Here is a 17,080-nt window from a genome sequence, read left to right as displayed (position 1 = left end):
ATATTGGCTCGTAAGATGTGCGAGATACGATCGGCGGAAAATACACGGCAATTACAATCATTTTGGACGTCGACTTGTCCATGAGATGATTAATACAGTGCAGTATCGATCTAGGTCGTCGCTCGTAATTTCACGGATTATCACGGATCGAACATTATCGTAAATACACTACCGGCACTGCAATCGAGACGTTAATTGTGCACGCTAGTATATCCAGCGGAAACTATCTTATAATAGTTACATAACGATCCGGAAAATCATAAATGCGCGAAATGAGACGGTCGTAAAGCTTTCTGTTGATAGAAGAGACTCAACTTAACTCGCTCGATGCTCGTCTAAGATGCTGTTATATCCACAGCATTTTATAACTTTAAGACTGCAGGTGAGATAAGTACACGGTAATCCGAGTAGTTGATTGATCGGGTTTCACCCAATCGCAACCGTAAACAGAGTGTCACCTTGCAAAGCGCCGCCATTCACGCATCAAATCGCACCTGCGTTCGAGAAGTTCAATTTCTAAATGTACTTAACAGTGAAATTGCTGACTGCACAATCTGTGCAAAGATTATGCAGAGATATAAACGTCGGATGTTTTGCATATATCTTCCAGCTCATTCTTATAGTTAAATTTATGTCATCATATGTTGTGTGTATGTGTGTTTCTCATACAAAAAAAACCAATCAATTTTCAATAGTCTCTCAATTAAATAATTTATACAAATATTTAGAAGCATTATTTCTACAAGAAAATTTGCAATTCTCTGCTGTGTCGATTAATTTTAAGAACCTAACAGGAACAATGCACGATCTGAGGGGTTGTTTTGTAGCAAGTAACGAAGTCTCGGTATCTGACCCAGATTAAGGCTATAAACTGGCCAGCCATAACATTGGTACACCCGCTATGTTCCACGATACTGTTATGATAGGTATGCGCTGCCCACACTTCGCTCTTTATCCCGCTGCATTATTAACAATAAGCTGAAGTAGCCACGATATATTTCCTACAAGCGAAAACCATGCTGAGGCATAATAAATCTCACGACAAAACAAGACGTTGCGTCACGGAAGCGCTCCTTTGGTCGTATACCGTTATGTTATTAACATATTTAATCGCCGTCATATATTTCCTAACGTATTTATTGCCCCTTTGCCCGTCCACCCCGATTTGCCAGCTTCAGCTTCTGCTCTGAATAATTCGCGATCTGTCTTACCTATATACGTATGTCGTGGAAGCCTCATGCTTAAAAGTGGGGAACGAAAATGCATAAACACCTCGGCCACGAATCCATGTACAAATTGACGTGCAAATATTAGTCGTGCGTCTTAGCAATTATTAAACAAGTTCATTACCAGGAAACGATACGTTCCTCGTCTCTTTGTGTACCACATATGCAGTTGCACCGACCTACAAACCCTAAATCACGTTATTAATCAAGACCTCATTATTTGCAATAGCAGTAATGCTAAAATGGATTATACAAATTTAATTAATTCACAATGTACATAAAAAAAAATCAAAATCGCGATGTAAAAAATGTAATAAAAAATATATCACTATACAAACTAACAATGTCTTGTCATTGAAGGATCTTACATCCTAAAATTTAGCGTTTGTTCAGTATTTTAATTGACGCACATTCATAAAATTCACGACAGTGTAACGCTTATAATAGATTGCATTGCCGTATCGGTACAATGATTTTCGCCGACGGTGCAACACTATGATTACAGTGCCGATACATAAACCCGAGAACGATGATTCTCTGATTGAATGTGTAATTGCGTTGCGGTCAGCGCAAAATAACAGCCCATTAGGCGTGATCCGGCGCGCGAGCCTCTTTCTCTCGAGTCTAATCGATCGGGCTATTAGGGCCTGCCGAACGGCAAGGGCCGCGAATGGGCCTCGAACAAAACCTCGAATTTGCGAGGCACGTCTGCGCGCGAGCTTCTACGAGGGAGATCTCGTTGTAGGTGGTCTCGGTAATGACGTATAGACGACGTATAGGTAGTGTAAAGTCGTTTTAAAGACCCGGTACTCTTACGACGACGCCGACAAACTCAACGGCTTAACTAGCTAACGTCTTCGCGTTTTATTTTCCTCTTCTCCGCCTCGCGCAGTATATTCGTCTATTAACGGGGCGATTAGCCGGCTCCTCTCTCGCTGAACCTGCACCGGCCGGAGCGTGATTATTAACTGTCTCACGAACGTAACTGTACACACGACTCTATATGAGATCACGTTCCACGATGTCAAGATACGTTTTCCGACAAAGGTGAGTCGTTGATCAGAAACTTGTGACTAATCTCGCGACGTCCGAGCATTGAAATAATCTACTCAAATGTTCTGTGAGATATCTAGATATTGATCCAATAAGTACAGTAAAAAGACAACTAAGAAAGAGTAAACTAATATAAAATTCCTGTTAATTTTCACTGTGATTTCAAAAGCAATTCCTTGAACTGGAACAGTCTCAGAAGATGTAATCATATTCACGTAATCATCAATATCGATGCGTCAGACCAAGCTGTTATCTAAAGTATTTCAACTTCAACAATTACTTGTGTTGCAGATATATACCAACTTGAGCGAAATTAAAAAGCTTTATTTTTATAGATAGTTACATTTCATCGGAATGAGAAATCATCCGATGATCGAGTCACGATGATAAGTTAAGTCAGCGAAAAAAATACAGATTCTTGACATGCGAAAATAGCAACCATAACATTTACGTTTCTAAGACCGCGCGAACTCGACCGCTTAAGTAGCCGATGTTTTTTTCGTTCTTTTTCTCTCTTCCTGAATAATACGCATCCATTAACACACCGATTAGATGGGAATATTTTCTCAAAGCATGTTTATTAATCTCTTCACCGAATGTAACTATATGCGTCATCACTCTAAATGATTATCCACATGCAGTTTGCACGTACGGCGAGCAAAGGGTAATCTACGAGATTATGTAGCAATCCTTTCTCGTGTCGTGAAATTAGCACGATACTCTTGAAAAACAGTCATCTGTCGTACATCTATATGCATTCGACAAGTATTTTCTCATCAAATCTTGTCAGAATGTCAATTCCTTCACGCAGAATCGTGTCGCACGTAGGCCACTATGCGTAGTCAATGACGCGCGGTAGATACTTCCACGGGCACTTCGTGGCTAAACATCCAGGCCGCCCGCGTCGTGAAGTGAAGATGTTTGTTTGGTTTTCCCACGAAGAATGCCATGAAGCACTCTCAAAAGAGACGACCGTGCATGTCGAGTGTCCGCGAGTTTCCGAGACCCGGCCGACACTTCGATCGTATCTTCCTTCCCTATAAGCATGCCGTAGACCGACTGTTACGTCGTACTAGGTGCAGGGCGAAGTTGTGCCCGGGCTTCGGGGAAACCGACTTTACGTGCACATTATGTGACGTTTACCATATATTATGATCTATTCACAGAGTGGCTCGTTCATGGAAGTATTGTATAATGGAGAGATATTTCGCCACGTTATCCTATCATCCGCCATATATACGTCACCATGAGAATCGAACAACGCCAACATAACATATCCTTGTATAAATTTCATCCTTCGTTTAATGGAAAACAATATAGGTTTAGTTAATTGTAGAACAAATTTGAGCAAAGGAGTTGTTTGCTATAAGAAAATGATTCAACAATCTTCATGATGTCATCTCATACTCGTAAAATATTACCGGATGTGTGCCAGTAGTGGCGTTATCTATTCTGATCATAATATTTGCTGTCGCACGCTATATCGTTGCATTTAAGCGGCGGTTATGCAAAATCAAATGTTTTCTCCGTATCAACTCGTTTCGTAACGCCACAAAATGGAGCAGACAGCAAGACTACGCGCGCGATTACGGAGCACTTTATTATTTTAATTCGCTGTTTCATGTCGCCTTGTAAAATTAGTCAAGCACGACAACGGGGATAAGATATCCGTTCGAGAAACGGGTGGAAAATTGTGGAAAGAGCCGGGCAATCGAACAGACGTGAGCTCATGAATTTTTCAGGAGTCTCCACGGGGTCGTCGTCACTGAAAGTCGATATCTGCGGCAGAAACACCACTGTTTGGTCTCCGCGGCGTCCCGATCTCTCGGCCTATCTTAAAGGATGTAAAGCCATGATTTCTACATGTAGATTCAGTCGCGTACCAATTATCTTACATAAAACACTGTACTTAATACTGGTTGCCGAAGTGATCCAATAAAATACATGTAAAATCTAAACAGATTTTCCCGTACAATGCAACTTAAATGTATAAAAAACTCGAGAAAACGAGAAAAGGCGAAAGGTGACCGATGACTAACAATTAGTCGTTGGTATTTAATGATGTTGATTGAATATGTTTTATCTAATGAGATACACAGTTTCCGATTGATTCTAGCATTTCACATATCGCGTATTGATATTGCGATAAGATATTCACATATATTACGTAATACTCTCATCGTAAAAACTGTCGCAATAAATTTCGTATTTTGCGATTTGCGTTTGTTTTATACAAATACTTCGTGGGAAAATTAGCAATAAAAAGTAAAGGCAACCACCCTGGCTAGTAATAAATTGCTAAAATTGCAACATGGCATTTGCATCTTCTACTCGGTTTGCGTTTACGATTTTCCACTTTATGCTTCTAATTTTAGCGACGCTAAGCCTGCCTACAGGACGTCTTATCTAAAAAGGATCGCTGCGATCTAAGTGCATCAAATGAGTCAGCGCTCCTCTAGTGTTAATAATTCAATGAAATAATCTATGAAAAGAGTAACCACACCTCCTTTCCGACCAGCTGAGATATGATTCTCGATAATACAAGCGGAAAGAGCGATGACATCGATCATCTTCTAAATATTTAGTCTCGCGATCACTGACCCGTCCCAACGAGCCTTACTCATAGACGTACCATTCTGTCTCAATCACGAGAGCGAGAGATCCTACCCACGACGTCGCGCGCCATACACACGCGACACAGCCTTAGTGCAAGTGACCGATGCAATACGCGCATTCGCGTCCGTCGAGGAAGGACGATAACGCATTCAGGTCGTTATCGCCCTCATATCGTATTACAAGCCGAGACGATTCGCGATATAAGCGCGTGTTCGAGTCACCGCATGCTCCTCACCCTTATTCAGCGGCTTTACTGCTTCCACGTTCGATGCAGTAGCATGCAACGCGTATATGTACCATATCTAAGTCGGTATGCTTATTATCCGTCTGCATGGTAGCCAGCGATAGCGGAATATGGTGAGTGTACTTGGGTGCGAGAAATATCGGAAATATATTAAAACATCTATGGCGCTCGACGGCAATATTGTAACTTTATTCGATAAAGTTTGAATCAAATTTGACATTTACAATGAAAATAATGATAATATATTTTATGACAGAATATGCTCTCTTAATCTTCATGCAATAAAATCTATTCGTCCTGACTCCTGTATCGTAATTGTATAATAAATAATAAGACATAGGAAAATAGTAAGTTTGAAAAAATAGGAAAATAATAAATTAAAAGTAAAATATCATTAATAATATCTGCTTTAAACACTTTTTGGGCCAGAGCATAGTCTGCCAGAGAGGATATCGCAAAGATACTTTATATATTCAGCCTTCTTCTATAATCTATTGAATAGAACTTTTCATGCACAAGCATTCACGGCGACTTCTGTAACGTATGCTTTCGACCTGAAAACGTAGGTTGCTCGCTTTTGAGGTAAACGCGGTATGTAATGCCGACATTTGCATGAACGAATAAAATTGTCCGAGCATAAGATCCAAACGTACCGAGGCGTTTCCCTTCTCTTACGTCGCAACGGCAAAGACTAGCTTCTTCAGCTCCCGGCACCATTCCCCTTGGAAGTTACATGACAGGGTACCGGGTTCGACGTCCGACCGGGAGGGCGAACTGGTGGAAAACGCGGACAAAACAAGACGCACTGGTCTCACGACAAGTCAGCGGAATAAAGTTTGTCGGGTGGCGGTGGTGGCAGTGGCGCCCGAAAACTTGAGAAAACTCGAAGTCTCCCCTGGACCTGATTCGAGGGGGTTAGCGCGATGACGGTACGCGGGGGGGCGCGGACGCCGGTGCGGTGGTGGCAATACTCTAAACTAAAGTCGATGACCGTTGCACTCGGGGAGTTCTGGGGTGGGTTGGGCGCGCACGATCAACTCGTCGAGTTCGATTTGTAAACAAGGCTCTCAATAATGGAAGATTGTTATAACCCGACTAGGCAGTTCCCCCTCAATGTTCCCCCTCGATGAAGAGAAGCAAGGGGACGAGAGAATAATACGTGAGCGAACTTTAATGCCGGACGACACTCCGCGAGTAGAGTAGTCTCTAACTGCAAAATATCGCTCGTCGAAAGAACAGTTGGCTACGCTACCAGGTAGCATGCAAGTAACGTCGCTTCGTGCACAGCGTAGACGCACATGTTCGATCAGGCAAAAAGAAAGTTTGCGGAGAACCAGGTTAAAGAATGAAGGAATCTCAAATAAAGTCAAATAAAAACGCGCGTTTTACATTTTCAAGAAAGCTATATATGAGATACCCGTTATACTTTCTCTTTTCCTCTAATTCCTCATTAATAATAATTTAATGATACAAATAATAATTTTCAATGATACTAGATTAAACAATTTATATGTAATAGTAGACTACACCATCATGATATAGCTTCAACTTAAAAATCCGTAATACTTAAGTCAATTTGCTCTCGTCCACTGCTCTTTCAATTACAAAATAGATATACTGTTTAAAAAAAGACGCTCGGAACATTTCGCCGGCGCGGCGAGAGTGAGGCGATGATAGTTTTACAGCGTTCAACGTCATCGAATTAACCGCTAATCTCAGCTCGTCCTGCCTCTCTATTTCATCCTCGGCGTACCTGTCATCGGCCGTGACGCGCTATCCTAGCCACGGTAGAAAAGTTAATTACCGCCGGGGCAGCCCCTACACCAAGACGCTCATTAGGTAGCTCCAGAGACCCAGTGACGTCAGACCTGGTAACGAGGATATGGGGGCCGACGACTCTCGTGTCGTCTACCCTTATGTCCACGCGCATGGTGGTGGTCGATTAAATCCGGACGATCCGTAGCCCTCCCCCCGTCTTATTCGTGCTACTTGGCCATTCATTGTGATTTACACGCTCATTAACGATACCAACCGAAGTAGAAGGGGCACGAGAAAAAGAGGGAGATTTACGCCGTTTTGGAGGGCACACAGCTGTCCCGAAGTTTATACCGCCCGCTTCAAGGAGGGTTGCGCACAGCCTATCCAAGAACGGACGAATCCTTTTACGAGCACTCTAGCTCGTTATTGCGACGAGCCGAAATGGAATTCAAACTCATCACGAATTGCTCGGCCAGTTAATCGTGGCCGGTTAGTAAAACAACGAAAGAATTTATAGGCGTAGCCATAAATCATCCATGCAAATGTCATCATCAAGATTTACAGCGTTAAGATTATCTTGTTGTAAGCACGCAGTGCCCAACTATCGCGCGCAAGTATAATGTTAGCACGATGTATTAATGTATAACGAAAATATTGAATATTGCTATAAATGGAAATTACTGAAAATGATTCCAAAATACTATTTAGATTTTTCGCGTCTTACGCGTCGACATGAAATTCTTCTCTACCTCTCGTTCGCCTAACGGATCATCACATCCAAGAAACGGGCTGATTGACTTTTTAATTGGAGCCCCGCGCCCGGCAATTACGATCGTTGACCCTTTTATCCCTAGTTCCCGTGCTTCGCGCGAACGAGCGCGAACAGACGTCCGTCGTGCCAGTTCGGTAATACGCAAACTGGAAATCGCCGTCGTGCATCCTCGCCGCCTGATATCATTTACGTTGATCCGTGACGAACGACGCCCAACATCTCGCTTTCATCCCGCCTTGTCACTAACTATGTTGATTTTAGCCGGAGAGATGAGCCCGGCTTGATATGGCCAGCGCCAGAGCAGGTGGACGCGCGGGAACAAAGCAACGTAAAAGGCTAAAAAAAGCTCGAGCATGTTGCACAGGTGATTACGCAAAACGTATGACAAGTTATACAGCCGATTGGCGGGATGGCTGCGAAAGGCCCGAGTCTGAAATCTCTTAAAAACTTCCTCTCCCTCGAAAAGATGCGGTTTAGCCATAAGAATATTTAAATTCGATCAATACTTATTCACTATCGAGTACTAATACAAATATCACTCGATAATTTCCAAGCCAAACAAAAAATATTACGAGAACTTATATCCTCGATAAAATTTCATTAAGCGTTATCATTTTTCGCAACTTCATAATTTTATTATTATTAAATATCTCCATGATAAAGTAACTAAAGAGATTAACTAAATTAAATTTCAGTTAAAAGGCTTATCTAAAATTAACTGCACAAGATTTTATCTACTCGCTCGATACTCAATTCGCCAAGGCCCTTTAATTATCAATGTAAAGTAACTTCATAATTAGACCTTGCACATAATATAGGATCGATGTAGTGTCAAGATATCGTAAGCATCCCTATTCATCCCTCACGTGCGAGCGATTAAGTTCCCGAGGTCCCCGTACGTGCCTGCGCATCCACGCAGCGCAAAACGAAAGAGTTGATTTATTAGAGCGACGAAATGATCCTCATTACACTGCTCGTCTTCTCGACCGACCGGATTCCTGATTCGAACACCCGTCCGTCTCGTGACTCCGAACCGTTTCGATATCGGTATCGGTCGAATATTCGTGATCCCATTAAAATTATCGTGTAAGCGACGATTTCAAGTAATTGCCGTATACGTTACAAACATTCTAAAGCAAGCTTATTAGATATGCCGATGAGCGTGTAAACAATTTTTCGTGTCGTAACAAATCATCGTCAACGTTTAATAGAAGAACACTCAATATAAGAATTTGAATAATTAATAGAAGAACGTTAAAATTATCTACAATATTCATAACTTATGTACTTTTAATACATTCTGTACGTTAAAATGGAAATTTTTTAGTTTAATAATCGAATTTATTCTCACGATAAAAAGATAGATTATTTAAATTAAATGCTAAAGGCTCACCCATGTCACGAAATCCGTAAAAACAAAACTTGTTACTCGTACATGTCTAACTTAAATGAGCAATATGAAAAATTTTGCAGAATATAAAAATATATTTTTTACAGTAATAATGTCACCGGAAGAGAAATTAAAAAGTTCAATGGCAAATCAACCTCCAACGAAGAGGCAGAGTTCCTTTAATTAAGCTATAATGTCCTGAGGCACGAGCCGCCGGGCGGTGCCACGTGGAATAATCGATTATGAGTTTTAAGTATTTTTCTGTCACGTATCAAAGAACAATAAGCGGGAACGCGTAGGCAGAGAAGACTCCATTATCTCGCGAGGGTGGCAACGGAATATGCATGCGGGGCCTCTTTTGTGTGCTAGCGCGCGCGCGCGTGGCGGTCCATACGCTTCTTTCGCGGCCGAATCTTGGATATTTCCCAGGGAGGCGCACATTAAAGGTGCAATAACCCGATCTCGATGCGCAGCCCGCTCGTTCGGTTAACGACCGTCAGCAATGGCTGTCTCCTGGATCGAATACTTGAATCTTATACGGGCCGAGATAGTAATAAGAAAAAATAAAATATAACGCGGAGACGTGCCAGCGTCGCGTGTGCTTTGTACATGGCATATGTCGTATGAGAGGACGATTCTGTCGTCGCAATTATTGCCGTTGAAAAGCCTCATTGAACGTGTGTCGCAATCGAAGGATCTCGACTCTCTTACCCGGCCGCGGCGTATATGGACCGTCGACTCGATTCGGCCGCGGCCATCGATCATTCTCACGACTTTATAGATTTTGGTCCGCGCGATTTACTTCCTCCTTCGATAATAGTGGACTTTACACTTTGTCACCCGGGTGCAAATTCAATCGCGGTTGAATGCCCCAAATAAATACGTCATGAGAGACCGCGATCGATTTACCAAGTCATTTGGAAAGTGAAAGATGGTAAAATAAAATACAGGTTTACGGGACAGAATAATCAAAAAAGAGTAAAAAAGATTATTCGTGCATATATTAAGCTTATCGATTCTCTAATACGTCACAAAGGTAAGAAATAATTGAAGAGAATGTAACACGTGTGGAGTATTCTGGATAAACGTGAAGGATGGAGAAAGCCACTAAAACTGTCATATTGTATATTAAACAATAGATCTCTATAATATATTTTCTTAGAAAATAAGACTCACAACGTGTTATTGTGGTTTAATTATCGTATATAGCTTTTAATTAGATATTGCACATATACTGGTGATGATAATTATTTATTATCAATTTAATATTTTTTCGTTTACCTTTTAGTCATTAACTGCAAATAGTATAATCATAGATATTCACAGAGCTCGTAACGCGGGTATACGGAAGCGGAGTATCTTTACGTACACGAGATATAGACGTATACCGCTCAGGTAGCCAACCGCTCGCGTAATCTAAGAAAAGCAGGAACATTCTCGCTCGCTGCCGAGAGAGCGGAGCTCTGTGTGTCTCTCCTTCCGCGAGAAAACCGTGCTCTTGCTTGGGGCGAACACGCAATTCCGAGGGATTAGGCGTCACCTAACACCCGTTCGACTTATGTCCCGTAACGTACACCGGATGCAGAAATGTCCTGAGCCAGCGCATTGCTTCGGCCCACCACTACCTGGTAGCAATGGTAGCGTTCGGCCGCCTCCGTGCCGTGCCATGCCATGGCGGGGGCGCTCTCGATCTTCGCCTCGAGCTTAGAACTCAATCCGGCCGACGAGGGGCCTGGCGCCGACTGTCACGCACGAAGCACGAACAAATTAACTGCCACGCATGATCGCCTATGTACCGTCTACACGGTTCTTGGAAGCAGCGTGCCTCTTCGCAATCTTCACGCAGGGCGAACGCATTAATAAGCGATCAGAGAAAGATACTTTTGGAACTCTCTTTTGCCAAATAAAGAGAATTCTTAACGTCCATCCATCTTATCCAATAAGATCTAAATTTTCAAATAACATTATTCTTTTTAAGCTTATCTTTTTTAAAGTTCATTATTTGAAAATAATAATGTGAGGAAAATCTTAAAGATTTATTAATAATTGATCTTTCAAATACGAATTTATAAAAGATTGAAGTCGCTAATTAGCGAGGGGAAAAAGAAGTATACACAATGATTTGTGTTAACGTTCAACGTGAAGATTGCGACAAACGTCCTGCGATATAAAGACAGCAAATATATTTCTGGTCTCGGTGTCTTTTGTATATAATACATAACGCGGCTTTGCACGGTGTGACTATCCGCGAGTGCTATTTCTCTTAAATATCGATTCCGATGCAAGCCGTAACACGTGTTATCGCAGGTCGTACACGGCGGGCTTATGTACGTGTTCGATTCTCTGCCCAGGCGCCCAAGCAATTCCCCGTGCGAACTGAGAGAGCGAGTACTTACGCGTGTACGGGGAGAGTAAGTACCGGACTTGTGTATACCGCACGCGATACACGCGGCGTTAGATTACATTCATGCCGTGTTTGTCGTGCGGTCGGGCCCGCCAGTTCACGATCGCGGGTGATTTCCACGACGTTAAGCCGCTGTTCGGACCCTCGTCGTTCCAAGGACAGCGATGTTAAAACATCATATCAATTAATTAAAAAATGCATCGGCGTCTGATTAGCCATGGCGTTTTTTAAATTTGTGAAAGTTATGACACACATTGTATAGAAAAATCTATAATAAACTTTATAGACATCGTATTTCTAATGAGTAAAGGAAATCTTTGTAATGTATTTAAGACGTAGGAGGTCAGGTAAAAATGTAACAAGATATAAATCATGTCATTTAAAAAAAAACAGAATTCTTTTAAAAACCAAAAAATTCTTTTTGAAAACAAAACGATGGCATCAACATTATTAAGTGAAAGCTTAAACCTAGTAAATATATCTACATGTTTATTGCTTCAGAATAGATAAACGAATCGAAGATACTGGGCGATGCACCTGCCACAGGCGCAGAGCAATTCTGCTTGTAAACGAGTGCCTTTACTTAGCACGTTATCGTACCTAGTAATTGACCAAATTACCAATAAGAGGCTGTTGGGAAAATCACGTTCATTCTCTTGGTCGTTAACTACCTTGCTTAGAGACGTCGGACTGTTCGTCCCTCGTTCAAGTACGATAGTATCGATAATGGTAATGGATCTTTCGTTGGAAGTTAACGCAATCGAAATGCTTCATGATATTTCAAAATTAGTACCGTTACAATCATAAAATATTCGTTACAAAATATGCATAATGTTAATTAAGTAATTAGCGATTCATTCTTCCATTGCATTCCAAAAAATCCATTTGTAGAGTATACTGATAGTAATAAGGTATTTGTCCAAGTTATATCAAGTGCAAGGTCTACAAAATGATAGTCTTACCAAATGATTCGAGATACGCATTTAATGCATACTTGTGTTGTTTTAATGATCATTTTTGCTCACAGCATATCTGATTTCAATTAGCAAGATCGCTGATTACCTAGACAAGTATCTTGCTTTTAGGATATCAATGGCAATATACCAAAACAATCGCGAAACTCGCTCATTTTTTTTTGTTTATTATTCTTTTTATCTGTGCTCAATCAAAGACGCATAAACGAGTTCCGTTCTATGTAAAGGCTCGGACTTGAATGACTTCTACGAATCCATTTTTAGTATCAAACAAATAGAAATCTCAAGAACATTTTATATTCGTGGATATACCCATTTGTTCGATGAAACCTTGTCGCAATATTCGATATCAAACTGTGACACAAGACAGATAATATCATTACCGCGACCTTGTTTTCCCTGATTGGATTGTCTCCGCGTCCATGTGTATATCGACACTATTCGGTATATTATACAGTGCAATCGACATCAATAACAATAACAATAACGAACGCAATAATACCACTTTTACGTTCCACCAGTTGCTCTTTTCAACCCGCATTAATATAATAATTCCATAAATGCATCTTTCTGCAAGTCAAAATTTAAATCAAAATTATTTTTAAATATATTTCTACTCTTAATATTCTCTCCAAATACTTTTCTGTTTATTACAAGCGGCAATATTCACATAAAAAATTCATTAATAAAAGTTAACAACAATTTACATAATTATCATAAAATTGTATTCAACTATGTTCCCTCTACAAAGTAATATCTTGAAGCCTGTAATGTTTACGTTTATGTAAAAGAAAAAGAAACTACATTTGCACGTATGTTGAGGCAATTTTGTGCGTGATACTTGAGTTCGTAAGTGTACTTTAAAAGTGCTTTACGTGGAAAAACGGTACGAGCAGATCTAAAATGCTCGCGTCACGCATTCCTTTAATGAGACCTGAGCGTGAACCAAAGTGCATTATGTGCATCCACCGGCCCCATAACCGCTAAAATCTTTCTTATGTTCGCTTATTATTCATGTTAGCACATGCGTCGCCGGGGATTTACAATGTTTACACATCGTGGCGTAGATCGAGCTTCGTTACCCAGCGTCATGCTCCATTCGATGGACATCAATTGGTTGCTGCACGAGAAAGAATTCGCAAGAATTCTTTCTCGTAAGATGTAAATGTTAATCTTTGAGCGGGCGATAACACATCATCGTTACATCATTTCGTTCCTAAAAGGCATAAAACATCTATGTTTAACGGTGCATCACTAGCGCAACTGGGTCTAATTGATAATAAAATATTGGAGTCGTCGTTGCGAGAAAATCGGAAATTAAAGTCCAAGAGAAACTCAGTGAAGAAATCCAACTATATCCTGGCCAATCGTCGCTACTCATCTGTTCAAAACTCATCTCTGTCTGCCCGATGGAGCAAGGTGCGCGCACAAAAGTCGCCTACTGACCATTACAGGAAAATACGATAAAACCCAATGAATCGTGAAAGGTCCAAGAACCACACACTTGTGACCGTACGGCGCAACGAATGCTGTCACCTCATATCGAAAGGCGGGAGATAATTCCCTACAATTTAGACTGACTCCTATACAACGCAAATGAATGACCCGCGTTACGCCAGCGTGCACGCGCGCGCTCCGTTACCCGCGAACGAAATATTGAAAACGTGCCGGTGATTATAGGGATCGCAACCGCGGCAGAATAAATCGAACTGTAGATAATAGCTCTGTGCGCAAGATGTATACGATCTCGCGAAACAAAGAAGAACGCTCGCGACGCACAATTGAAAGTCAATTTATCATTGATAGGGAATAGCTTTAATTGATTTCCAACAATCAATACGAGGTACAGCGACAGAAGAAGAGAAGAGAAGAAGAAAAGAAGAAGAGAAGAAGAGAGCGGAAAATAAAGGTCAGAAAGAAGAGGACGTGGAAGCACAGAGTGCCGTTGCCTCACGTGGGGCTCATCCGAAAAGTATTTTAATTGCGCGTTTTCCTTATCTGAAATATGCTCCGTTATCGCGCATTTGCCGACTGATTTTCTCGCTGACAGCACGCCTTCTGATAATAATCATCGAAGCGGGGATTCCACGGATTGAGTGTTTATCCGCTCAAAAGCGGAACGGCCGTCGATCTTCTATGTATATTGTGAGCGGGCTCGATCTAAAGAACGAAACGATCCATCGCGACAGTGTGTCGCCAACGAAATCGAAACCTATTCGCGCAGATCTCCGATAAGTCGCGGTGTCCCACTTGACGATTCGAAAGTCCAGTTGATATTTTTCAATCCGTTCGTTTAAACGAGTTCACACGTGAGATGACTTAGATTAACATCTCAAAAATGTTTAGTACTTAAGATAAAAGTGTCGAGGATTAAATCGTTAAGGTATTAGCGGAGGCTAGCGCGAGTACTGTTTAAATAGGATATCATCTTAATTAACGCACTAATTCGCACTTAAATACGTAAGTACTTGCAAATCTTTGCGAAGACGACCGGCTATGCGAAAAAATCGTTAACGTAATAAAATTCGATATATAGATGTAATAAAATCTAATTATTACTAATTATGTACAAAGAATAAAATTAGAATAAATAAGTTGAAGAGAAGTACGGAATATCCAATTCAACGTAGGTATATATAAAGTCGCAAACACCTGACATCGCGTGAATTTCTCCACCTAGCATGAGTAACCGTTGGCTTGAAAAGGGTATAGCTTTTCGTTAATCGACTGCAAAGCGTGTCAAGACCCTTCGGTTACGCTCATCTGCAGGGATCGCCGATCCAACGTGGCAAAGGGTTGCGCGCGTCGTGCTCGGTTGAGTACCGCTGTTCGGGACCGTTATGTACCAGCAGCAGCACAAATAAATTAAAAGTGATACTCTTCAATATGGAGGCCGAATTTTCCGTCTTTAAACGTTTCATTATAAATTAAAATGCAATATCATTCAAATGTATCAAAATGCAAATATATAATTTATAACGCAAATTACGATCACGAAAGATCGATCACTTTTGCGATGTGGATAGGGGAGAGAAGGACCCGAAGGAGAAGTCTGTCTTCGCCCTTAAACTATCCCAATAGCACACGTCGCGTTCATAATGAATACCGTTATACAAGCGCCGTCATACTCGCGAGGTACGACTTGTCTCTCGCCGTATTTGATCATAACTGCATTTTAAAACCGACGCGCTTTTTTAGGCCAAAGCCCGTTTGTCGTTTTACTACCTGGTGTCGCTTCGAGGAAACGTGTCTCAAACTGGGTTTCTTGGGGGACAAATCCTACTTCACAAACGATTTCAAGCAAGATCCTTTTGTGTGCTTTATGTTAAGTCTTACAATCAACACATTTCTTAGTCGAATAAAATCTATCTTAATTCAGATTTCTACTATATATTGTTGTTATTATCGCAAAGAGTTCAATGGATGGACGATCTCAAGCAAACCCGTGGTATATATCGTGATTACAACTTGATCGAGAAATTGACGGTCTTAAGGCCATTGCACGTAACAAAGTTTTAGTCGTAATCGTAAGGCCATAAGAAAATAGACCAATCACACTCGATTTTATTTTTCGAGCGCGAGAAGAATAATCGACTGTGATTGGTTTATTTTCTTACGGCCTTACAATTATGGCTAAATCTTTGTTACGTGCAATGGCCTTTAAGTTACGCTGGTCACGCGCACATTGACTGACGATAAGCCCCCCCTCTCCCCCACAAACTTTAAAGAGCAGAGGAGCGTTCATTTGTTAAACAAATGCTTAGACATAAGAAATTTATATGCTTGTTCATAATACCCTTCATATTGAATGCTAAATACATCACTCATGTATAACGCAAGTCATTTTGAAGTAAAATCCATCATACTACATAACATTATTGTTTTTTTTTAAATTATTGAATTGTACATATTTAAATTTTGTTTCATAAGCGACCGAGCCGCTCTCAGCTCACGCCTCTTCGTTTGCCCGTCGCCAAGGTGCGCGCGATCATTCACGAACAAATCAGAAGTTATTTTCCAAATGCGTCGCAACGAGATCTCGCGGGGTGGAAACTTACATTTGTTTCCGCGTTAGACGACGTGGATTGACGAGATCGTGAAGGAACCGCGTGATCCGAAGCGGACGTCATCCCAGTATTCGTGTACGAGTACCTTTGTCAGCTCGGAGCCAGGATCATTCACCACCGTCGTCGTCGTCGCGTATATGCACTCGCGACCACTTGCTACCACCAAATAACAACAATAATAAACACCGCACGCAGCACCAATTCACGCAGGGCACTATACTCACGGAGGAAATTTCCTTTTTGCGGGCGCGGGAAATATATTCGTCGCAAAAGCGGAGCACACGATTCGCGAGAATCGCGACGTGCAGGGGTGGAGAGGAGAGAACGACGTACGGGTACGAGGAGCAACGCTCAAGTGTCGGTGTAACGTGGCGGGGATCCTGAGATCGTCCTTCCACCCAATCCCCTCGGAATCATCTTAACTCGATCGACTCGCGCGCGACTCGATCGAAATACACGAGGCCGGCAGCCTCCTCGCGGTAAATCCGTGGACGGTGATCCGACAGACGTACGATCGTAACGCGTGAACCCTTTCGCGTTTTCCTTTTCCCCTCTTTCCCTTTTTATTTAAAAAAG

At 41.5% G+C, this 17,080-nt stretch overlaps 1 protein-coding gene across 10 annotated transcripts in view; it reads right to left on the bottom strand.

Annotated features, from left to right (window-relative positions):
• LOC139769296 (fibroblast growth factor 18) overlaps nucleotides 1-17,080 on the bottom strand; it is a 131,147-nt gene that overhangs the window by 41,045 nt on the left and 73,022 nt on the right. Inside the window, exon 1 of one of the 10 annotated variants that reach the window (XM_071700228.1) lies at nucleotides 16,496-17,069. The exons of the other annotated variants lie outside the window; for them this stretch is intronic. Within the exon in view, the coding sequence (XP_071556329.1) occupies nucleotides 16,496-16,497 (2 nt within the window). The 5' untranslated portion in view covers nucleotides 16,498-17,069. Of the gene's footprint in view, nucleotides 1-16,495; nucleotides 17,070-17,080 lie in introns of those variants that run through there. 10 annotated transcript variants of the gene reach the window in all.

Source organism: Temnothorax nylanderi, unplaced genomic scaffold (assembly GCF_030848795.1).
Source record: "Temnothorax nylanderi isolate EJ_2023f unplaced genomic scaffold, tnyl_v1.0 TNYL_tig0021_pilon, whole genome shotgun sequence".
In the NCBI taxonomy this organism is placed as follows: domain Eukaryota; kingdom Metazoa; phylum Arthropoda; class Insecta; order Hymenoptera; family Formicidae; genus Temnothorax; species Temnothorax nylanderi.
This window is presented reverse-complemented; position numbering and strand designations above follow the sequence as displayed.